This window comes from Strongylocentrotus purpuratus, unplaced genomic scaffold, assembly GCF_000002235.5.
Source record: "Strongylocentrotus purpuratus isolate Spur 01 unplaced genomic scaffold, Spur_5.0 spur5_scaffold_6, whole genome shotgun sequence".
NCBI lineage: Eukaryota > Metazoa > Echinodermata > Echinoidea > Camarodonta > Strongylocentrotidae > Strongylocentrotus > Strongylocentrotus purpuratus.
In genome coordinates this window covers 50699246-50723632 of record NW_022145612.1, presented here as the reverse complement: position 1 = coordinate 50723632, position 24387 = coordinate 50699246, and the positions used below count along the sequence as shown (strand labels likewise).

Sequence of the window (24387 nt, the reverse complement as noted above, 5' to 3'; positions counted from 1 at the left end):
CTTCAATAATATTTTTCTTTATTGTGTGCACGTAACTCGCAACAAACGCGACAAAAATGAGATATAGAGAAACCGAGAGAGAAACAGAGAGAAAAAGAGAGGCAAATTTGAAAATCGATTCAATTTCTCTCCTCCAGGCTCCTTCTTCTTCTTCTCCTCCGAGTCCTTCTTCTTTTTTTTTTTCTTCTTCTTCTTCTTCTTCTTCTTCTTCTTCTTCTTCTTCTTCTTCTACTTCTTCTTCCCCTTCTTCTTCTTTTCCTCCTCCTCCTCCTCCTACTTCCCGTTCTTCTTGTCGTTCTTGTAATATTTCCCCCCACTTAGCGAAGAGTTGTGCACTATTTTACCATTTTCAAATTTTGTTCCAAAAAGAAACAGGATGCAGTGGCAATATTGTCGATTTTAATGTAGCTCGAGAAACTGCCACTGTACAAATGTTTACAAAATGTTATTCGTGCCAAGGAGATTGTTGTGCTAGATAAAACACACGCAAAACATAAATAAATAGGATTCCTCCTGCCTTTTCATTCTCTCCCCCCCCCCCCCCCTATGAAATCTGCTTGTGATAAGAAGTTATAGGAGTCCATTATTATCTAAGTAAAAAGGTGCAGGTTTCGCGATAAGGTTGTATTGCCTGAACCTCAGGGGTCGGTTGGTCGATTTTTTGTTGTTGCTTTGTTTCCCTCTTTAAGCTGATAATTTTTTGTTTTTCAGTTTTGAAGCCATATTTTTTTTTAAATTCATTTAACATTTTTTTCTTCTAAAAAAACGGTAAAAAAAAATTACTAAAAAGCCGGCCGCTGTAGACCCTAGATTTTAAATTTTTGGGGTTGGTCGCAAAGGGCAATAAAACGGCTTTACACATAAAAAGCCTCATAAGGGCCACTTCGGCACCCGTCCTCTCACCCCCCCTCCCCCCTCCCCCACCCCCCCCCCCCCCCCCCCCCCCCCCCTCAGCTGCCGCCTCTAGACTCACCACCTATTGTGCATTTTTTAATCTTGTGTTTTACACGTGCTCCTACCGTGCACGAAGACTATTCGCTCGCGACCAATACCAGCATTTTGCCAACTCATGTTATCGCTGAAGTTGTGGCGATCAACTGGGTGAACTTTAGCCTAAAATCACTTGCACTGTGCACTGGCCTTCAGATCCATTGCCTGGTAGAGATCAAGCACTCGACTTAGCCCAGTCCAACTTGTCAGAGCAGTTAACTCCAGAATCAGTAAAAATGACAGACCCATATCATCGTCCAGACAGCAAGAGGCTCCAGGCACTGAAAGACATAGCAAACAAGTTGAGAATCCACAGCATTTCGTCGACTAGTGCCGCAGGTTCTGGGTAAGTATTCCGGGTCGAACGAATGTGTACACCACGCGCATGCACCATATCATGGCTGTGTATTAAACAACATTTCAAACACCACTGTACAAAACTCAACTGAGATCACTAAAAATTGATACTTTAGTGACCATTGCTGACACCTAAGGAAATTTTTTGAACTTACCGATGGCGATGTTAGAAAGAATATTTTGAAAATTCGAATTGTGACCTGAGCTGAGCTGGGTCTACTTGCCGATCACTGGGTCGAAATGTTTGATTAAGTCGCCAACACCGACCTAGCTAACTCCAGATTCAGGGAGCTCCGACGCAGATGCCGAAGGCGTCGGAGCTCGTTTCTGTAAACGATTCAAACAGTGGGTTGGATCAGATTTTTTTTTCACAATGTAAAGAGGTAGTAGAGTTACAATTTTGACTTGCAATGTTTTTTTTTTTACTTCTCTGGGCATCTTTCCAACCACTTGAAATAATAATTTGAAGGATTAGAGGGACTTGGTAACATTGTAAAAGTGAGAGAAAATGGTGCTAAGGTAGTGACTTCAATGCTAGATGTACAGTTGCAGATAATCTGAAAGTTTGAGTGAAAACAGACCATTATTAACAATAAAAATTGGGATAGTGACGCCTTCCTTCCATTAATATCTTTGTGGTTTTATAATTTTTTCAGGATTTTTTGCATATTAGAGTACAGTAGAAGGAAGATAATATGTAACATTTCATACCAATAGGGTGTCTGAACGATTTTTCAATTTTCAATTTGGGATCGTTTTTCACCATTTTTGTTTGATATTTGAATAAAAGATGTTATCAGAATAATACATTTCAAATTTCAAGTCTCACCGATGTTTCTATCAAAAGTTACAGCCCCTCCAAAACGCTGGTATATTCATATCATTTTGGTCAAAATCGATGAAAAAGACGTCTACGCAGAGTGATGTTGTTTTGCTAAATTTAGCCAAACAGCTGTATCGCGCGATATGCAAGCGTATGCATATCGTACGCATGCTGCTATGCCAATCCGCGACTTGCAGCTTGAGCTACGCTGTCTCCGCGACATGTGCCATTGACTAGTATGGTTGGCGTTCGTCGCACAATAAACCCGGAAGTGAATGCACGTTATAGTCAATGGCAATATCGCGGAGATGTCTCCGCGATATTGCCATTGACTATAACGTGTATTCACTTCCGGGTTCTATGCCGCGAATGGCCACCCATACTTGAATTTGGGGTTTCGTTCGTGCGCGGAGATGTTACGCGATGTAACCATGGTTTGGACTGAGCGGAGCGCACGCCCCCTAATTAGCTGATCCACCAAATAGCGAGAAGGGTATTTTTAAACTGTTATCAGTTGTGATCCCTGGGGGCTAGCGAAAATATAAGCACATAGAATTGTTCCTTAGGACTGGGACTACTTATCGATCGGGGCGTCATATCTCAAAAGTGACAAACCTCAGAGTTAGCCAGGACACAATGTTTCAATTGCTGTTTTGACCAAGATATTTTTAGAATTTCGGGGGCTACGCCCCTTTAGAAATATTGGAATTTACCTGCTCTTTCATATGACACCTCATTTATTGATTATCACCTTCAGGATCACAACAGATAAAGGTTTGAATCTCGAATTGAAAAAAAAAAATTGACTTTTTTTGCATGGTCGCGCAATGCACGTAGACTGCATAGGGATGCGTGTAATCTCTATGGGAAGAATTTTAGCGCACAACATCGGGTGCGCGATCAGACACCCTAATACCAAAATCACACAATTTTGTAATGAACCTTCAACAATGTTACAGAGTCACTTTAAGTCTTTGATGGGAAAAAGCGTGATTCTTCCTCCTAACCCGACGATTCATCCATGTTGTATCGTTGATTCAACATGGCGAAGAGACAGTACGCATTTGCGGTAGCGGCGCAGCAAATATGAATATTCATATTATAGAGCACCGTTCACTCGAAATTGCTGAATATGCATGAATCAAGGAGACAGAGCCCTTCTCAACCTCTTGCATATTAGTGCTGTAGTCAAACGTTTAAACTGTTCGGTATCCGACCGCCCATGGCGGATTCCGTTTTCAATTGGCGATTTTGTTTTCCCGTTTTTTGTTTTTTTTTAATTTTAAAAAAAATAATTTTTTATAATTTTTTGAATTTTCGATTTATGCCCCTCCACCTGGCACTATGCCTGGTAATGTCTCCCAGCTCAGTAATCGGTGTGTTGACTCACCACTCGGAAACTAGAACAACACTCCAATTTTTCTGTCATCTTGGTTTGAAAGTAATCTGTGTAATAGATCTCAATATGTAGTTTATAATAATAATTCATCCAATTTTTACACATGGCGTACCACAAGGTTCTATCCTACTGTGTTTAATTTACATTAATGATTTTACACATTCTTCTGAAAACGACATTGTTACTATTATGTGTGACAAGTTCACAAGCATAAATCGGCGCCTTCAACTGTACCTCGCAGTTAAATGAAAGTCCTTCCCGTTTTTTCACACGGACCTGGCTTGCTGGACACAAAAAAAAAAGAAAAAGAAAAAAACAATTTTTTTTTTTTAATTAAAAAAAAAAAATTTATTAAAAAAAATAAAAAATAGTTTAACAAAAAATTGTCAGTTTTGACTGGCGGTTAAACAGAATTGTAGATATTCGTGATGTTACAGCACTATTGCATATTCAGCAATTCCGAGTGAATGGCTCTATATCACGAATATTCACATTTGCTCTGTCAGCGTCGGAGCTCCCTGAATTGCTAAAACTCTAAAGTGTCCTGGGGCTCTGCATCATTTCTTCAGTATACAAGTGTCATTACTGTAAAATTTAGGAGTAGATTGTTTAAGTCTGAAACAAAAATGAGCAATGTTTGAGTTGTGCCCGGCTTTCCAGCAATCATATTGTACATTGTTCTACTTAGTTCAATCGACATTAATAATTTCAGGCAAATCTTGGCATCCCATGTTTCGGACCTTACAGCTTTCATAGAAGTCATTATCAAAGAAAAATTTTGAGAATCCCTGTTCTATAGCATCATTATAACATTTGTGATAGGGGCTGATGAGAACATAGTTTGCTGGCAAGATATTGGCATTATCCTGGCTGCCCAGAACGCCAGCCCCAAAAAGGGGGTGGAGGCACATTCATGGATAGATTTGCTATTATGCTACTATTTTTCGTCAAAGTGCCTCTTTTTTGGACGCCCCCTCTGATTTAGGGGTGTTTGCTACAATTTAGAAAAATAACATCTCTGAAATATCATGTGTTATGACAAAATCTTTTTTGAATTAACAAGGTATGCTTAGTTTATGTGGTAGTGGCAGCCTGGCAGGCAACTCAAAAACTTAGCATGATATATGACTTTGGCTTTCCGCTTAATAAGGAAAGAAAGAGAAAAATGATAGAATGACAAAACAAACAATAACATAAGAATAGATGATAGAAGGAAGAAACAAAGGATAGTGTAAGGAAAGATAGGAAGAGAAAATGAAGAATAATAAGAGCAAAGAATAACATAAGAGTAGGTGATAGAAGAAAAGAAATTAGAATAAGTGTAAGGAAGGACAGAAATAGAAAATTCAGAGATAGAAAAGAATATGAAAGATGGAAAAACAAAGAATAACATAAGAAAAATAGAAAGAGAAAATGATAGAAGGGAAACAAAGAATAACATGAGGAAAGATAGAAAGAAAAAATGTGGAATGATAAAAAATACTTAATATAGCGGAAGATGAGGCAATACATATTGATTTTTAATTATCGCGCGTAACATTTGACCCACTGATCTTTGCTACCACAGGAACAGTCTAGCTCATTAGTGCTACCATAGCAACAAGAGAGGTCTGGCAAGTCAGGTGTGAACATAAACGAACCGTTCCTCTGGAGCAATCCAGTGGATCGGTCCAGGAAGTGAGTGAGAATGGGGTCTAAGACTGTTGGCCCCTCAATGGCTGGACTCTGAGCCACTGATTATAACACAAGGACACAAAAACATTCTACTTGTATTTGCATGATATCACAATTACCATTTACCTCGATAGGCTTAAGTCTCAGTTTATAACACAAAATTATTACAAATATGTGGTTCTTATAGACATCGGCACTGCCTTTTATGGTTAGAGAATGTACTGTACACTCTGATTTTGTCTATTGCACATGTAGAATGATCAATTCAGTGGAAATATAACCCTTCCTTCTTCCATGGAAAGCTGTTTGAGTCTAGAAGAAACATGTCAGTAAAGTTTGCAGACAAATAATACCATCATAATAATTGAAAGAAAAGGGAAAGGCCTACATGTACGTTGAGGGATTTAGGTGCAAACGAATGGAAGAATTGTCTCTGTATCCTTTTTCATATTTTGTTGATTTTAGATATAATATTTCTGTGAAAATCATTTGTCTTGTTTGTGTATGTTTCTTTTGTTCCAAGTTTGTATTTTTTTTTTTTCATGCATTCATCATGCATTAATTTCATTTGTTTGTTTGTTGGTCAATGAAAGTCCATTTTCTGTCTAGTCATGCCAACTAAAATTTACCAGGCACCAAGATCACTCATGCAGATCCTTGAAAAACTAGATTCGTTCTGACTAATCCTGAACGCCCTGCAAGAACTGGAGTAGAAGTTTGTTCATTGATAATAGATGTAGAACTTTGGAATGACATACAGTAGAGTATTGCATACTTAGGGCAATTCATGTTCTACATTATGGTGTGTCCATTGTTCAGATACACTTGAATGTGCATGCTTACCGGTATGTATTATTTGATTTGATGAATTAAAATACATTAGTACTTTTTGAAGCATTGTATCACTGAAGTTTAAATTACTTTGCTTTTTAAAGTCTCATGCATAGGGACCTCCATTCAAAATGCCTGTCCTTCAGTTGTATCTGTATTGTTTTTCAAACAGAAATGTGAGATTTGTCTGATTTTGAAGTTCTACATTTTACAGTTTGTTTACAAAGAGTTTGTGATTATGCTTAGTCATTCCAACTTGACTCTGTAAAAATGTGAACTTTTGTACATTTGGACTTGCGTAATGACACAACAAGTGTAATGTCCCATTAGTTATTCCACTTGTTCATTATTTGTTTTGTATCAAATCACAGACGGTTTGGCCTCCTTTGCTTCCAGTAAATCTCTCTATATTTGCATAACAATCCCAGAGCATTCTCTGCTTCCTGGTTTGTGATGTGCACTGGTTTGTGATGTGCACTGGTGCGTGTTTGGCTTTTAAACTGAGAGAGATAGAGAGAGGCGTGACTGTGCACTCTCGTCCACACTCGACCATCCTGCTGGCTATCCACTTGGTTGAGAGTATTGACTACTGCTTCTTTAGTTTGGGGTGTGGTGTAAATCCCATCGTTGAGCACAGTCAGATCAGAGCTTGTATCTGGGATATTTTGAAGATTCTTGTGTCAGATTTGTGTAAAATTTGAGGCAACACTCTGTTTAGCATCATGTCTGCTACTCTTGCTGACGACAGAAAACAGGCTTTGAAGGATATTGCCAACAAGCTCCGAGTGCACAGCATCAATTGTACCACTGCTGCTGGATCAGGGTATGTTTTAAAATTCCACTTTGGCAACATGAAAATGGTTTAAGAAGTTTCTAAACAGTACTCACTAAAGACGTCTGGCATCTTTTCCACATGCCATCCCTTGGATATACAATTTCTTTTATTTTAAGTTTGCAAGGACCATCATGAAGAGTTTGCATGATGAGAACAAAATTTTGAACTCCAAAAAGCTAATTCAAATCAATAGAAGATTGGCCTTTTATGCAGTGCAATTTACTTCTTGAATGTTTACTGACTACCTGATACAATTTAAAGGGCAGAAATTTTTCATTGGGTCACAAACATTGCTTTCCAGATTTTAAAGTTGAAAATTTAACACCGTAGTGATTGTTTTAGAGAGAGATGGCTGAGGAAAATTCTAATGAATCTACTTGAGAATGTACATGTACTTCATAAGGAACCGATTTAATGAAAATTTGAAGGGGCAGAATTGCTTATGTAGATGCAAAGATGGTGCAAAGCCATCATCAAGAATAGTGCCACCGGCAAACATGACGATCTCCTGCATACAGTTACAACCTACGATGTGATAGTAACTAATTATTTAAAACGATTCCCTGCTCAAATAGAGCCCTATGAAAGCTTGTGACTTGGTTTGGAGTAGATTACTTATATTACTCCACCACTAGCTCTGAATACTCGACAGGTGTGATATAAATAGAGAACATTGTAAAGCAGGTTATGCCCCTAAATATTGTAGAAGGAAAGAAAAGAATCATGTCATACACTAGGAAATATATAATTGCTCACGAAGGGGAATACAGCTGCAAAGAAATTAGACCCCTTATTGATTTGTCTATATTATACAGTGTATACATAGCATAGAATATTGTTCTTATCAAATAACATGTTGATTTTATTTCTTTCGCTGTACGGAGAAATGCAACACCAACAATACTAGAAACTTAGTATGAATTAGAGAAACTATAAATAATGAGGGACAGGTTTGAAACACAACACCTTAAGTTATGGGTAAGCCCAGCCAGTGTAAGTCACAATAAATAGACTCGTTAACTAATTCGGATGTTCACAAACTATTTGTCTTCGTCTGTGTACATACTAATTTTTTGTTTTAAATTTTAATACTACTGAATTCCAAGCTGATTGGTTTTAAATGCCGCACAAATGAAAGACCTGGCCATTGCGAATATCAAATACCAGAGTGTTATTAAATTACGCCATCAGGTACCTTATGTTGAGGGAAGCAAATGTTCTGCTGGTAGAGAGGTAGAGGGTACCCCACCCGTTGCTTGTGAATTCCACTCATTAAGTTCAATTATGCTGGTTACAAATAGTGCCTGCTACAGTATGAATGGTATTGGAATGCCTCTTTATACCTTCAGAAATGCATCAAGAGTTAGATCTTTTCGTAATAACACTATTGTGTGGAAAGATTTATAGTTTTCATAGATTTTTGTATCATTTTCTGTTTTTAATTCAAATATCAATTGTAATATTATTCTGTGTGAAATTAAGGCATGCAGGTGATGTTGGAATGTATATCCTGATGTAGGGTTCCTCACATGAATAGAGGCACCAGGATGCACTATACTGCCTGTGGCTCATCGTTTATGTTTATTGTAATCTTTCTCTTTATATTCATTTTTTCCTTTCTTGCTCAAAAGCAAAGCATGACCAAACTACTGCCTGTGTCCCATTGTTTATGTTTATCGAAATTTTTCTCTTTATATTCATTTTTTCCCTTCTTGCTCAAAAGCGAGGCAGTGAGTATTTAACAATGACCAAAACCTTCAAAAGAATCTAGGTTGTTATTGAAAATGAAACCAAAAGTATAGAAAAGTGTTTATCTGTTTGTACTTTTGTGTAAAATCAGTCAACAATCAGGATGTTATACAAAATTTATTTGCTGCAAAATACCCATGTACAGATGATATGGCATGCTGTATTATGAGTTGCCTTTAGCTCGTTTAGTTGGGTATTTCCTTCCTGTCCCGGGTAGTTTTCTTGGTATCTGGTCTTGATTTCGTACCTCCTAGCTTTTTTTCAAAATGGGTATGGAGTGCATTTGTAGTGTCTATGTGTATACTGTATGCCCTTTGAGCCCTTTATAAATGTATATGGCCCTTGATGAATGTTTTGACATTTTTAGGGGTATGCACAAGTACATGTAACAAGATTTTGGGTCCCACATGTTATTTGTTACCTTTTAGTGTTGAGCCACTTTGAGGGTGTGTCCTTTAGAAGTTCAAAATACACCCCTCTTTCAACACTCATTTTCTCCTTACACCATTACATACAACACATATGTCATTGAAGAAGAAATAATGAAAAAATACACCAATATATACATGGGATATGTCCTGTCAGTATCGGCTAGAAGCGACAGCTGGTGATTTGTCTGACATGCATGCAACAAACAAACACCCATGTACACAAAAGGGTGTACCTAATCTATAAAGGAATTAAGACGTTTCGTCTAGGCTGGAGAAGAAAAAAAAACAGATAAAAAAGCTCTGGAAAACCCTAATGACAGAAATGCACTGTTTAACTCAACCTGACAATTTGGCTGGTTGATTAAGTGCACCTTTTCAATATCTTTTTTGGCAGCGTTTAGTTTGTTGATTTGTCACACTGTTCTGAAAGTTGAACGTATTTGGCTTAACCAATTTTGAAACAATTCAAATGGCGTTTACTCTGCGATAAAACTATTTAATTTTAAGAAGATATGTAAAATTACATGTACTGTACTAAGCGTGGTTGACAGGGGCTAGAGTGACTTTTCTACTACACCCATAAATTGCTTCTCCGCATGACACGCTCTATCATGCTCAGCAATCCCAAAATGCCTATAACACACATCTTACGTCCTGTTATGTAATAAATAATGTGAACCAAACAAACAATATTTTCTAGCCTTACGATGTATCGCATAGAAAATACAATTATGTGGAAGTATCAAAGCATCATGCATCACGACTGGTTTGCTTGTCCGGGCTTGGATAGTTAGCATTCTCTGATCAGTTGAGGAAGCATTTTGAATAGAAATAGGAAGTGTCTCTGGAAATCAGGGGACTGTGATCAGCAGACCTGGTAGGAATGGCTTAATTCTGACCGAAATCGTTTATAGGGTTTTTGAGTAAGTGGGCATGTTTTGTGAACCAAAATACTGCATACATGTAGATTATGACTTTAATTTGTGTTCATTTTAATGGATTGTGCAGTTTAAAAAAAAAGCTGAGTCAGTCAGTAGTTATCTTTTACCCTTGACTGCTTGTTCAAACAAGCAAAGATATATGTATGTGATACTACTTATTATATTTGTGTGGTACATGTTAGTCTGTAAAATATGTTAGAATGGAAAAAGAAAGAAGACAGAGAATTAGGTTTAGCAGGAAATGTAGCTTGGTAGCAGAAGGTAACTGGTACTGTAAATATTTGTACTATTTTTTTATATTTTTAAAAATTTACTTCCTTGTTTGGGGGATTTGCAATTTGTTGATACTGAAATTCAGTAGCTTGTAAAAAAAGGAAGAAGTCGGCATTGCATTACCTACTTTGAGTGTTCCAATTCAATTCAATTTTATTTCTGTTTTCAACAAATCATCACAAATGAATTATAATAATTTACAATAATTAAGGAATACATATTTATTGGAAACAGAGAGGCCCACTTAAAAGCAATGCTTGTACAACTGTGGACCGTGGATCCCTCAAATGATAGTTTGGAATAATTAGTAGAACCAGAAATAGGTAATAGGAAAAGAGGATGTCATTTGAGACACACTTCTGCAAAGATTTCCCCCAAAAATGTGTTTGAACTGTAAAGACAAATATTGTTAAAAGAATACAAAATTAGGGTTTTCTGTTGTATGCAGAAAACCTAAATGTTGTATTCTTTCTTGGATATTCAACTTCAAACACATTTGTTTTAAAAGTTCTTGAAGAAATGTGTCTTAAATGACATCCTTTTCACATTATGAAACAGTTATAAGCGAAATTTTTCCATCAAATTTTGGGGGCTCCCAACACTTAAGAGGGGCTTTAATTTGTTATTACAAATGTAATCTGGAACAACTGTAATTTGAGTAAATCACATAATGTGTTACGGTTGATTAATTCTATTATAAAAAACCTGGAAAAAAATGAAATTTAAGTTTTATAACAAGAATAGTGTACTAAAGTGAAAAACATTTGGTTCGAAATTATTTGAAGAAACAGATCATCAATTTTCTTTTAGATCAACTACATGTAGATGCATTGAAGTAAAGTAGTGTCATAAAATGCATGACCTCAAATAACACTGTGTATTAAATTTGACCTTTATCACAGACATGTAAGGTCAAACTCGATGGAAAGGACAAGGCGAATGAATGTCATAGTACATCCATTAAGTTCATTTCAATTCAGTTATGATTTCATTTATCTCCTTTTCTTCTTCAGACATCCAACATCATGCTGCTCTGCTGCAGAGATCATGTCTGTGCTCTTCTTCAACACCATGAGGTACTCCATCAGCAAGCCACGTGACCCCGGTAGTGACCGCTTCATCATGTCAAAGGTCAGCAGTCAGGATTCAATCCTGGGTCGGGTCGTGCGTCACTTGCTCCTGCCACAAGTGCTCCACCTCAATTTTAAACTCTAAGCGAATTCATAACGTCAATCCTGGGGGATGGTTTCACAAAGATTTTAAGTTGAACTTAACTCTTAGTTGAACTTACCTCTTGGACTTAAACGTAGAATAAAATATAATCAAAAGTGAAAATTGAAGTATTTTAGACTTTTTTTTATAAATGCCACATTAAGAACATGAAACCTCCTTGATAATAGAAAATATGAATGATTTGAATCAACATTTTATGCCTTTTAAAATAACTTTCACAAAATAATTTCATAGATGCTAATGGCTTTCCATAATTGTTAAGTCCAACTTACAGATAAGTTCAATTTAGGATCTTTGTGAAACGCCCCCTGGACCCATCACTATACCTAACCCAAACCCTAACTCTGTACCAGCTCTATACCTTTGACATAGTAAAGCCCGGAGCAATTGTAGCAGGAGCAAATGTCGCGTCACCTACAAAAGTACAATCGTATTGTCTGCTCATGAATCTGCTCGAGTTACACAGATGAGCCCGACACCAGACTAAATAAGGACCGAACAAAAAAATAATGACATCAACCCAGATGGCCAAGAATTGGACAGTTTGGAGTCAATGTGGTGCGAGTTTGGTGGTGTGACTGAAGTATTAGGGGATATCCATCTCATGATAGAGTGATTGTTCTGTTTGTTCTGTGGCAAGGTTTGCTAGTTTTAGGCTGTAGCATTGTATTGGTGCATTGGATCATGAAAATAGTTTTTTAAAAAAACGAGGTTTGCTCACACTATTGAATATGCTAACTGTTGGAATAATGGGAATTTTCATTTCTTTCATTCGACCGAGTTCTGCATAAAGACATATTTCACGTATACCTAAAATTTTCATGACAGGCTCGAAAACCCTGACAACAAAGCACAGACAGCTGAATGACAAACATATGCATGAGGAGAACTTTGAGAACTTAAAGTACACTAACAAATCTTAGACAGTTTCCTAAAATACATGTACATGATAACAAATTTGAGATCGTGTGTTTGAAATAATTTGATATTAAAGATTTTCTAAGCATGAAATACATAACTGACTTAGATGATTAATTGTGTTTCTTCTTTAGGGTCATGCTGCTCCTATCTTGTATGCAGCCTGGGCTGAAGCTGGGTTGGTCGGTGTCGACGACCTCAACAATCTCCGCAAGATTGACAACGATCTGGAGGGACATCCTACTCCTGTAAGTAGACCCCCTTCTCACTAGAAGACATAGTGCGATCCACTGCATGCTAGATTTTGCTATCTCTGAAGTTAGATCGTCACAATGTCATGTAATCGTTCGTCATTTACACACCAATGAAAGGGGGACAACATTCATTGGCTACTAACCTGCAACATGCAGAACCTCTTGTCACTTTGAGAGTAGTTTTTTTGTAATGCACACAGTTGGACGTCTTCTTGTTTAAACCATATGGCATCATTTGGTTATTACAAACTAGTCTAGACTGATAAATGGCATGTTGATTTGCCATCGAGACAAATTTGTTCTAGGTCACATTATTTGCTTTACAAACAGCAGTGTAGCATGTATACAGGTTTTACAGTTGAGTGCTTTAGAGTGCATTCCAGGGTGTCGGGTCAAGGGAAGAGAAGGTTAAGCTTGACAAAAGATATTTCAGGTTTTGTTAAGTTATATTTCCATTGAAATATTTTGGAAACTATGGCATGTAGAAAAATGTCAACAGAATTATTAATTTGGGGTTTCAAAACTTTACGTTGCCCCTTTTTGGAATGTGAAGCTAGAGCCTCTGTTATGGGGATCACAACACCTTGTCAATTCTCCTTTTTGTAGTCTACTTCACAGATCATGTTTAATACATATATTTATCATTCAAGGACTTCAATCAAATCAACAATATTAAGTGATAGCTGAGACATGTCACATAATTATTTTGATGTCTATTTCAATTATTTTTTTGTTTTGTTTCTGACTTCAAAGCAACCTCTTTTTTGTTAATTAAATTCATTTTCTCTCAACATACAAAGGTCCTGAATCCTTCTACCAATGTTCATGAAAATAAAAAAGAAATCAGACAATATCAAAAAATGTTTCATCAGGGTCTGACTGTATGAAGCAATGACAAGATATTGAATGTGTGTTTTGCAGAGACTCTCGTTCGTAGATGTGGCTACTGGTTCACTGGGACAGGGTCTGAGTGTGGCTGCAGGTATGGCCTATACTGCCAAGTACTTTGACAAGGCCGAGTAAGTAACTCTCCTAGTACCTACCTCAGTCATCCCGCCAAGACCAACACCAGACTGACGAGAGACCCCCAAAAAGTTTACATTTTCTGAAATGGCCAGGAATTGATCAGTTTAGAGTCGGTGTGGAGTTGGTTTGGGGGTGTGAGTGAGGTATTGGACTTTAACCATTGTCAATGTTTTTCTTGATGGTGATCCCAAATATCTGCATGTTCAGGGAAAGCTTTGAGGAAACCAAATTAAAAACACTTGGATGACTCTCAGAAGACAATGATTTATTGTGTCCACTTTATATAGCACAGCTAGTATACAATAGTATGTTGCTCAGTAACTGAAATATTTGATTAAAAAAAATATTAACGTTTGTAATTCAAAATACACATACTTCTAAACATTACCAGCTGTTTTGGTTTTGGTTTTGTTTTATTTTGGAGGGAAGAGGGGGAAAGATTGCCATTTGACAAATAAATTATACATGCCACCTACAAAATAGCATTTACCTTTATTATTGATTGGCTGGTCCAGAATGGGAAAAGTATTTAGACTTGCCATATTATTTTGATGACAACTACAGATATTTGAATTTGTCTTCAGCTATCGCACCTATTGCTTGGTCGGTGATGGTGAGAGCGCAGAGGGGTCCATCTGGGAGGCATGTGCATTCGCCAGCTACTACAAACTGGACAATCTTGTGGCCATCTTTGATGTCAACCGTCTTGGTCAGAGTCAACCAGCTTCCCTTGAGCACCAGGTGGAAGTCTACCAGAAGAGATTGGAAGCATTTGGGTATGTCGACAGGCATAGGGTGAAATGGGATACCTGGTGTAAATGGGTGCTGGTTGTAAAGGGATGCTGGGTGTTGAGGGATGCAGGATGTAAAGGGTTGCATGGTGTAAATAAATAGAGGGAGCAAAGGGATGCAGGGTGTAAGTGAATACAGGGTAGAGAAGGTGTAAGGGAATCGAGGGTGTAAAGGGATATAGGGTGTAAGTGAATAAAGGGTAGAGAATGTGTAAGGGAATCGAGGGTGTAAAGGGATATAGGGTGTAAGTGAATACAGGGTAGAGAGAGTGTAAAGGGATGCAGTGTGTAAAGGTATTCAGTATAGGAAGGTAGGCATTGTGTGAATGATTAGTGTAAAAGGAGGCAGGATTCGAAGCGATGTGTGGTATTGAAGGAACATGATGTAAGAGACAAAGATGTTGTAGGGCACAGCATGTTCAGATATTGATGATGTATTAAATGGGACTTAAGGTAGGTAAGATCTAAAGGACACAAAGTGAAAGGCCAAATTGAGGGTAAGACAGGGCTCAGGCTTTGCTCACAAAAATTTTGAATGACCATTGTCAGATTAAAAATGTACAAATTTGTGCAAATTCTTGATATACGTTTTGTTCAAATATCTATGTTATGACGAGAAGTTATATCAACTTTTGAAAACATTGGAATGTAAGCTTATTCCCTCATACTGGAAGTATTCTGATAACAAAAGGTTAACCATGTTATATTTCAATATCAACAGGATGCATGCTATTATTGTTGATGGTCATGATGTGGAGGCCTTGAACAAGGCCCTCTATGATGCTTCCACCGTCAAGGACAAGCCTACTGCCATTGTAGCAAAGACATTCAAGGGCAAGGGCTGCCCAGGTAAGTGTCTACCCAGGGTTAGGAGCTGGGCTTTCCTGAGTTCTCCCATTTCCATAGTTTGGGACCTGCATAGCGAGTCCAAACTTCTTGCATCTATGGAATATGATGGAAAGATTTTCCTGTGACTGCAATGCATATGCATTTCTACTTTTAGCTTATATAAACCAAATGTATTTTAAACTTGTAATCGAACACATAAGGGTTTGATAGTGGTAGTTATTGAATCGGATCATTGCATCGATCGTTGTATCATGTATATGCTTATATATAAGGCCTTAAAACAAAAAAGATGTTGTATTGCCCTTTGCAACCGACCCAAAAATCTTGAAATCTATGGTCGGCTTTTTAAAAAAGTTTTCATTTTTACATTTTTTTAGAAAAAATTTGTATTAAAGCATTAAAAACTAAAAAATACCAGCCCAAAGAGGGAGTTTGAAGAAGAAAAAAAAAAATCGGCCAACCCAACCAACACATGTTTTGGCACCTAAAGGGCAATATAACATCTTTTATTTTTAGGTCTAAGCCAGATTTAATAGTGATATTTTGGGAGGTATAGCAATACAAGAATTAACCAATGATGTATTTTTGTTTTGTAGATGTGGAGGATCTTGAGAATTGGCATGGGAAGGCTCTTGGTGCTAAGGCTGAGGGAGCTCTGAATGCCATCAAGGCTCTTATCTCCAACCCTGGACCCCATGGTATCGTCCCACCTGCTTCAACTCCTCTGGCTGAGCACGATCTCTCCAAAGTGTGTCTGAGTGAGCCTCCAAGCTATAAGACTGGGGATAAGGTATGTGGAAGATAGAACATAGTTTAAATAGTCAGCTTGGCTGAGCACCATTACGTAACATTAGTGTGATCTAGTTTTATACAGGTTGAGGTATGCAATTATCAGCTTCTCGTAGATTTCTGCATAGTGCCGATAAATTTCAACAAATTCAAACATTTTTCGGGAACCAAGGATGATCTATTTTTTTTCTCTCTGTCTTTTTTTCATTGAGCAACCCAAATCCATTATACATTTTTCCAAGCGGAATGCGAGATTATTTGACAAAAAACAGCAACACCAGATCCTTAAGAGCAAAATTTACCACTCGAACATAATAGGTTTCCAAAGTAGTAATAATAATAATAATAATAATAATAGCCTAGTAGTCCACTCCAAATTTTATTAAACCGAAACGGAAATTCTTTTTGCCCAATTGATCGTGAGCCCGGCAGCCACTGAGCAGCGCCAGATCAACGTTGCTCTATCCCTTATTGTTAAATGCCAAACAAAGTAGCAACAACTCCCATCTTTTAACGTCTTTTGGTATGACGCGACCTCCCGGTTGTGAGGCAGACGCTCTACTCACAAAGAGAGATAACAAGGAAATCTAGGTTTAGAGTGTGGATGACCCTATGGCAAGTGATACAGTTATCCACCCTTTGGTGCCCCCAAGAGTAATACCATTCCCCTTCTTAAGAAAGTGAGTAATCCTCTTATAGGCTGATTATAGACAGGTATGGCACTAAGATTTAGATGCATGGATGCTCAAGAACTCACCACTGATTTATGCAGTGCTGGATGAGATTGCCTGTATATAAGTGCTATTCAACATTACAAAAAAGTTTGGGAAAATAGTTAAATTATTGATTTATTTACTTGTCTAAGGATGTATGGAAACAATACTGAAGCGGTGATGTAAAAGAATGCTTAACCATTGTCACAAGCCATAAAATCTTGCTTCCAACCGTTGCCTTATGTACTGATTATTCAACATTTTATTACCAAAGGGTAAGGATGGTATTTTTGAGTATTTTGTTGTTGGTATCTCCCGTGATATTTGCTGTGGTAATAACAATTATAGGGCCCTGAGGAAGAACATTGATGTTGATGAGGCTTTATAATATTATTAGCCTAGAATATATACTTTAAAAAAAGGTAGATTTAGAACCCATAAGCCGGGCTTGACATTAACAGGCACCCAGGACACATGGCACCCAAAATCTAAGTCCAGACCCCCAAGATTTGGCTTCAACTGGATAGAAGTATACTTTGATCACTTCAATTCTTGATGTCTCATGTTTCCTTTGCCCCCTCCCCCATACATAGGTTGCAACCCGTGTTGCGTATGGCACTGCTCTTGTCAAACTGGGCAATTCCATCCCCAACGTTGTGGCCTTGGATGGGGACACCAAGAACTCCACCTTTGCCATCACCTACAAGAATGCCTTCCCAGACCGATTCGTTGAGTGCTTCATCGCCGAGCAGAATCTCGTTGGTGTGGGCATCGGTTGCGCCTGTCGTGACCGCAATGTGGTGTTCGTGAGCGCCTTCGCTTGCTTCCTGGCAAGGGCTTACGATCAGATCCGCATGGGTGCCATCTCCCAGACCAACGTCAACTTTGTTGGCTCTCATTGTGGTGTTTCTATTGGTAAGAATGACCAGCATTAGGATAGTAGGAATGGTTTGGATGGATAAAGAGAACTTCCACAAGATCTCAAAGAAGAGTTTATGTGAACGGTTTAACTGCAGTGTGGATAACGGTCACTTAAATTGTGAATAAATACAGGATACATTTTTTCAAGAGAATTTCTTTGTGACTTTCACAATAGTTATTGATGTGTCATCTAGGATAAGGAATCTAAGATTTATAATTAATTTATGATAACAATTATTGTAAACTTGTAACATCCCCCAGCTCAGCACATTCTCACAAAAGAATTGCATTCTTTCATACAATCTCCACATAACCTTTCTTTTCCTATTGATGCTACAGCACATCTGACATAACAAATCCTATGTTGGTATTTTATGGTCTATTGTAAACAGGTGATCAGCTCTGGTGAAGTTACATACCACTGTCTCTTGGTTCCTCACTAATGATTGACAGAGTTGGAGAATTTTTTTAAGGTGGAGCTTAGCAGGTCTGAGAAAATTATTTAAAAAAATATTAAAAATCTCTGAAATATATTTAGATGTTTGAATAACAAAATATAGATTGTATGCAGCCCGCATATTAACAGGAATCAACTTATATTTGGATGTCGCCCCCCTCGATACAGTAATAGATATTTCAACTCCAAGATCATTGGTATGTGTATTAATTTCAGGTGAGGACGGACCATCCCAGATGGCTCTTGAGGACATTGCTATCTTCCGTGCCATCCCGACCTGTACTGTCTTTTACCCCAGTGATCCGGTCTCTTGTGAGCGTGCCATCGAGTTGGCTGCCAAGACCAAGGGTATCACGTTCACCCGTACCAGCCGCCCAACCACGGATCTCCTCTATGGCAACGATGAAGTCTTTGAGGTTGGAAAGGCCAAGGTATGATAAATCTTCCTTTCATACATTCATTCTGGTAGCATGTTACATTGACTAAATTAGAATTCATGGCAGGGTCCCCATTTATCCTGGAAAATGAGTTTCCTATTTACCAGTCAAGCAAAGGTCAGGGAGGAAAAAAATACAGAAGAGAAAAATCAAGAATTCAGAAATTTTAATAGCCACCATAGAAAGTAGTCTGTCTTTTATATTTTGTCTCATCTCTTAATAGATATCCAATTTTTTGAGATGTTTTAAATTTGGAATAGGTTTTAAAGACAGTCAATACTACTGGGCCAGAAGGGATTAGACCACACAGCAAGGTCACTGACAGGTGGCTATCTCATTAACTCAGCTCTCAACTAACATAAGGAAAAGAGGATCATGGGGGACCAACAGGCACCGATTGGGGAAGTTTTCTATATAGAGGGAGCAAGTAGCTACAAGTAGGACAGTGGGGCTTTAATAGTGACACTATCCATCAGGGAAAATCTTGAATGTCTTGGAATATCCAAAGTTTCATGAAAAGCAGGGAACCCTGCATATATTATGCTGAGTTAAAGTTTACCAGTCGTAGTCAATGAGAGATGATTTCAAAAATTGATCACCACTCACAGGCCCAGAGAAACTTTATGGCATTGTATTTTGAACCATGAAATGATTGGAAAACAACACTGCTTTATAATTGTAAATGATATATTTACAGAATATAGAGAAAGTGTAGTTTCTGGCTCTTTGTGCATCATGAAAATGAAGATTGCCATTGCTCATTTAATTAAATGTGAATTAATAAACCTCTCTTGTCTAGTGAATAAGGATGTTAATAACAGAGTTTTAACAGAAAGACACTGAAGGTTTATCGTCTTGCAATCATCAGAGTAACATGCAGGATTTAAACTTGGAATGCAGGACTGAAAGCTTCAGTTTCTCTTTTTCAGAGAACTTCTTTGATTTTGTATTAGGGCAATTCCAAGCTATTTTGTCTCATTCATGACAGCCACAAACTTTTTAAATAATTGATGATTGCCTTAATTTGGAAGCCCCCTTAAAGTTTAGATCAGACCGTATATTAAGTTAAGTGATACATCTGGTGTCAATTTATGTTCATGCTATGATAATACTTTGGTTACTTATGGGATACCAAATAACCAAATATCTTTGAATTTGCCCAGTACTGAAGTCTCTTTTTGATGTAACAAAGTGAGTTTGTTGTTTACCATAATATATCATAATGATGATGGTAATTATGTCCATTTTATATAGCACAGCTATTATACAAATATCCTCTACTGCGCTTATAGTACAAAGTATCATATCGCTACCCCGGCTAAAGCTGAACTGGAAGGAATATCTTCATACCGTGTACCCATTTACTTCACCTGGGAAGAGAGTGAAAAATGTAGATTAATGCCTTAAAGCTTATCTGTACTAGTTAATAGGAGGGATTAGACCACACTGCAAGGTCATTGGACAGGTGGTTATCTCATCAACTCGGCTCTCAATTAACATAAGAAAAAGATGATCATGGGGGACCAATGGTCACTGATTAGGCATTGTTTTCTATATAGAGGGAGCTAGTAGCTACAAGTAGTACAGTGTGGCTTTAATTAATTGGTACTGCAGGATGTTTAGAACCATGAAGCATGTAATGCACAGTAGTGTTACTCATCCACTAGATCATCAGGGTTTTATTAAACAAATTACATGGTCGCAGTCTTACAACTGAATGGCCATTGGAATACAATTGAAAAGTACATGTATTTTCAAGTTAAAAGTACAATAGTCTTAGAACTATGACATAATCTATAGAAAAATATCCTAGTAAAACATATAAAAATTCAATGAGTATGGTAAGGAAGAATGGATAAATGAGGAATAGGAGCAAGGAGCAAGAATCAACAAAAGGTGAGAAAAGAATGAAAGAAAGAGAAAAGGAGGTTAAGTAAGATATACGAGGAATATATCAAGAAAGATGAGTAAAAAACATGTGTAATGAGCCTTCTGTTAATTAGCTTTAAAATGTACAGATCCTCATGACATATGCAAACCATAAACAATTAAACATATAAAACATGTATTAAAAATTGTGTTGTGGCGTGCGCCTGTAATCCAGCTAACAGTGGAAGTTACAAACTGATTCAGCCGAGGACGCAGGTTCGAAACTAAGTCGCGTCTTTCGGATGGTCACGTTAAAAGTCGGTCCCCAGACGTAAATAATCATATCTGATTGATACACGTCTGTAAAAACCCAAATACGCACACACATTAAACAATACATTTGACAAGAAACATCAAGTATTGTAGTATTGAATGTTTGTATGTCTTTTGTTTGTAGGTGATCCGCCAGTCGGCTGAAGACAAGGTGGTCCTTGTAGGAGCAGGAATCACTCTCCATGAGGCTGTGGCTGCTGCTGATCTACTCGAGAACGAGGGTATCAAGGTCACCGTGATTGACCCCTTCACCATCAAACCCATCGATGCCGCCACACTCACAGCGTGTGCTAAGGCTGCAGGTGGACGCGTACTGACGGTCGAGGATCACTACAGAGAAGGTGGGTAGAATAAAGACGGTGACTGCTACAGAAGTGTTTTAGATCAATACATCAGAGGTTTTCGGAAATTGTGAATTGATAATCATTTTCTCACTGAGCATTGTGTAAACTATATCTGGGAATATGGTGTTCTTATAGGGAGATGTGAGTTGCAGAGATGCCAGTTTTCAGGTCCTGACAAGTTATTTTCAGACCATAGTTTAGGATTTTTTGTGTACAAAATAGCTCATTCTAGGTGATTTTCAGGCCCTCTGATCATTTCTAACTGGCATCCCTGGGGTTGATCTAGTGGTACATTCACTTGGTCGAGTCTCTGTCTTCGCCTACAAACTGACTCGGGGAAACTCAGAAACTAAGTCATGTCTGTCGTATGCTGACGTTAAAGGTCAAACCCCAGACGTCTGTAAAAACCCAGTTACACACAAACACACCCTGAGCACTGATTTTTACAGTGCCTGGTTTTGCTGAAATTTCATAGATCAAGGAGAGGAGTTGAGAGTCAATGCTAAAATGTAATAGTGTAAGAATGGATTGCACCCCACCCCTCTTTTCCAGTCCTTTTAGGTTCAGTAAATTAAGGGGTCAAACCGCTTCACACGGTGGCAAATGTGGAGTAGGTTCATGGCCCTTTATGTACATACTACATACCGCATACTTCCGTTGAGAGTAAAAGTACATGTTATAACAATAAATGTAATCTATATTCAGTACTTCAGACGTTTCCTTGTCTGAAGTAGAGGCAAGCCCGTTTCCTTTTCATATCAGTGTTTAGTCTGTCGATCTGCTTCAAATGTGAAACTGTATTGATCTTCCACAAATTCAAGCTGATTTGTACACTTTTTGGGAGGTGAATATAAACTCTATTTCAAATGAATGATAATTTGAATAGCAAAGTGCTTCTTATCTGGGTATTCTGATCTATGCAATTCTGTACATTTTATAATAAACTACCGGTATATACAATTTAGTTATACATTTTTGGGGTTTAGTTCTGGTAAAGGTGTGAAATAATTTGTGAGCTTTTTATGCCTTTGATTCATGCGATATGCCTTGGTAGTCCCATATACCCATTTCTGTGTGCAGCGTATCAGCAAGATTGCGAAACTTTCTTTTCCTTTTGATCATTCCAAACCCTCACAGTATACATCAATCCCTTATGTACTACATTATCAAACCTTCTTAATTGCTTCAAGAAAGTTTCTTACTTAATGAAATGACCAGTATTCACCTTCATCTGTAATTTGTTGCCTGTGCTTGTTCTCGCCCTAGGTGGTTTGGGTGAAGCTGTAGCCGGTGCCCTAGCCAGCCAACCAGGCATCGTGGTACGCCGTCTGGCTGTTGACAGAGTTCCTCGCAGTGGACCCTCAAAGGTCCTCATCGACATGTTTGGCATCAGTGCAAACTGCATTGTCAAGGCCGTCAAGGAAATGTTAGCCTAAAGAAGGGATGGCCCAAATGACTCCGCAACACGGAGCAAGTCCGGTTGTATATTTCACTCTTCATTTGTTTCCCCCCCCCCCCCGAGTCACTTTCTTTTTTTATAGTTGCTTCTTCCTTGTTTAGTAATTCTTTGTTGAGGCAGGTTTCTGTTAACAGTCCATATGTAATCACTGAAATCATAACTTTGCAATATTATTGCAAGTTACACATAAACATGAGTATCATAAATCATGTAGCTGATTTTTTTTCTTCATACTAAGAAATGAAAGAAATTAATCTTCGGATAGAGACTGCCAGAAATTGAATGTTGAATGAGAGTCAGAAAGGCACTATTTCTGTATTAAATACAGTTATGTAATGCCTTTCAGCACTTTCAGTAATAGATTTGAAGGTCAGTTCATCTTTAGAGTTGAATATAATGCTTACAAATGCTTCCATGTTTAAGACTCTCCTCTCCTCACCAAATGTTTATGCACATAGTTGATATATCTATGGCCAATGTAGATTGCTCAATGACATTTTTCTTATAGCAAAAACCAGTAATGATAAACAAATTTACAGTATTTTTACAAGGCAATGTGTACTTTGCCATCTTGATTAGTACTTTACTGGTAGTGGTACTTGTATGTTGTTGATGGTAAATAGATGTCGCATTATTTAAATTTGTTCAACAGCTTCTTCCTTATGTATTCCACATTTTACATGAATATCACATTTTAGAATTCACATTGGTAACCTACATCTATTTTGTGAGTAATGACAAAGAAAATGTGCAACAGTGCAAGACTTGCATAAGAATTTGTTTTCCCTCATGGCTGGTATACATGTAGATTTTGCATCATTGTGATATCATTCCAGTTGTATTGAACTGATTGGATGTTAAACAGATGCGCTCTTGGTGATATGAATTTTGAGTGAAAATAAAACTTGATGACTATTGTGAAATTTCTTCAAAAAGATACACAGAATTATTCTGCCTGAATATAATAACCATCAATATTAATATTTCTTATAGACCAGGGCTATTTTAAAATAATATACAGAATCACTGAATCATTGATGTTTCAATCAAATTTAGTGTCACTTTGTTAATAACTGTCAAGGTCTATTTACATTTTTTTAAGGTATATTACGTTATCAATAACTATATCAGTACTTGAAGTACTAATTTTTCCTGAATATATATTTTTTTGTTATCATCCAAGAAAGAGTAAAACTCAGATTATATTTGTATAAGTACTCGTATGGCACACAGTGATCATGTGATCTGTATGTAAATGAGACACCAAAGTAGTCATGTATCCTTTCACTTTTTCCAGAAACTAATGTTTTTGTGCGGTAATCGTTTTTAGTACATATCACTCCTCTTAAAAGAGCCATGAGAGTTATAGCATGATCAAAGATCAAGAAATAAATATTGCACACAAATACCTTGTATACCATGTCTGTTCTGTAGTGGTGTTATGAAAGTTATTATGAATACTTCTGAAAGCTAGTGGGGAGTTATGGTAATGACAGAAAAGTTCATGCTAGATGATTGAAGACTTCCAATAAATATTGTGGGTTACAAATTGTGTTTATCTTTATTCATGAAAATACATATAACATAATAATAAAGATGTGACATAAAACCCATGACAGAGATTTAAATTGCATAGGATGCATCTCATGCAGGGTTACAATGCACAATAACAATTACGGAAAAGAACATCA

At 37.5% G+C, this 24387-nt stretch overlaps 1 protein-coding gene across 2 annotated transcripts; it reads left to right on the top strand.

Moving 5' to 3' along the window:
• The first annotated feature begins 1026 nt into the window (after nucleotides 1–1026).
• Nucleotides 1027–24102, top strand: LOC576207 (transketolase). 2 transcript variants are annotated; one of them, XM_011670640.2, is made up of 11 exons: nucleotides 1027–1336; nucleotides 11317–11434; nucleotides 12589–12702; nucleotides 13630–13727; nucleotides 14319–14510; nucleotides 15247–15374; nucleotides 15971–16164; nucleotides 17470–17791; nucleotides 18471–18685; nucleotides 21018–21234; nucleotides 22504–24102. In XM_011670640.2, exons 1-11 carry the CDS (start codon nucleotides 1227–1229, stop codon nucleotides 22671–22673), a joined length of 1878 nt encoding a protein of 625 aa, XP_011668942.1. In that variant the 5' UTR covers nucleotides 1027–1226; the 3' UTR covers nucleotides 22674–24102. The 2 variants fall into 2 exon arrangements, with proteins under 2 accessions (XP_011668942.1, NP_001229589.1); NM_001242660.1 differs by lacking the exon at nucleotides 1027–1336 and adding an exon at nucleotides 6797–6897 and having other exon boundaries at nucleotides 22504–22673.
• Nucleotides 24103–24387: the final 285 nt, after the last annotated feature.

Excerpts from the sequence above, each read along its gene's own strand:
- LOC576207 (XM_011670640.2), top strand. The coding sequence starts at position 1,227 with ATGACAGACCCATATCATCGTCCAGACAGCAAGAGGCTCCAGGCACTG. Across the intron at positions 17,792-18,470 it reads TCATTGTGGTGTTTCTATTG|GTGAGGACGGACCATCCCAG; the intron begins GTAAGAATGACC and ends TATTAATTTCAG. Across the intron at positions 18,686-21,017 it reads TTGAGGTTGGAAAGGCCAAG|GTGATCCGCCAGTCGGCTGA; the intron begins GTATGATAAATC and ends TTTTGTTTGTAG.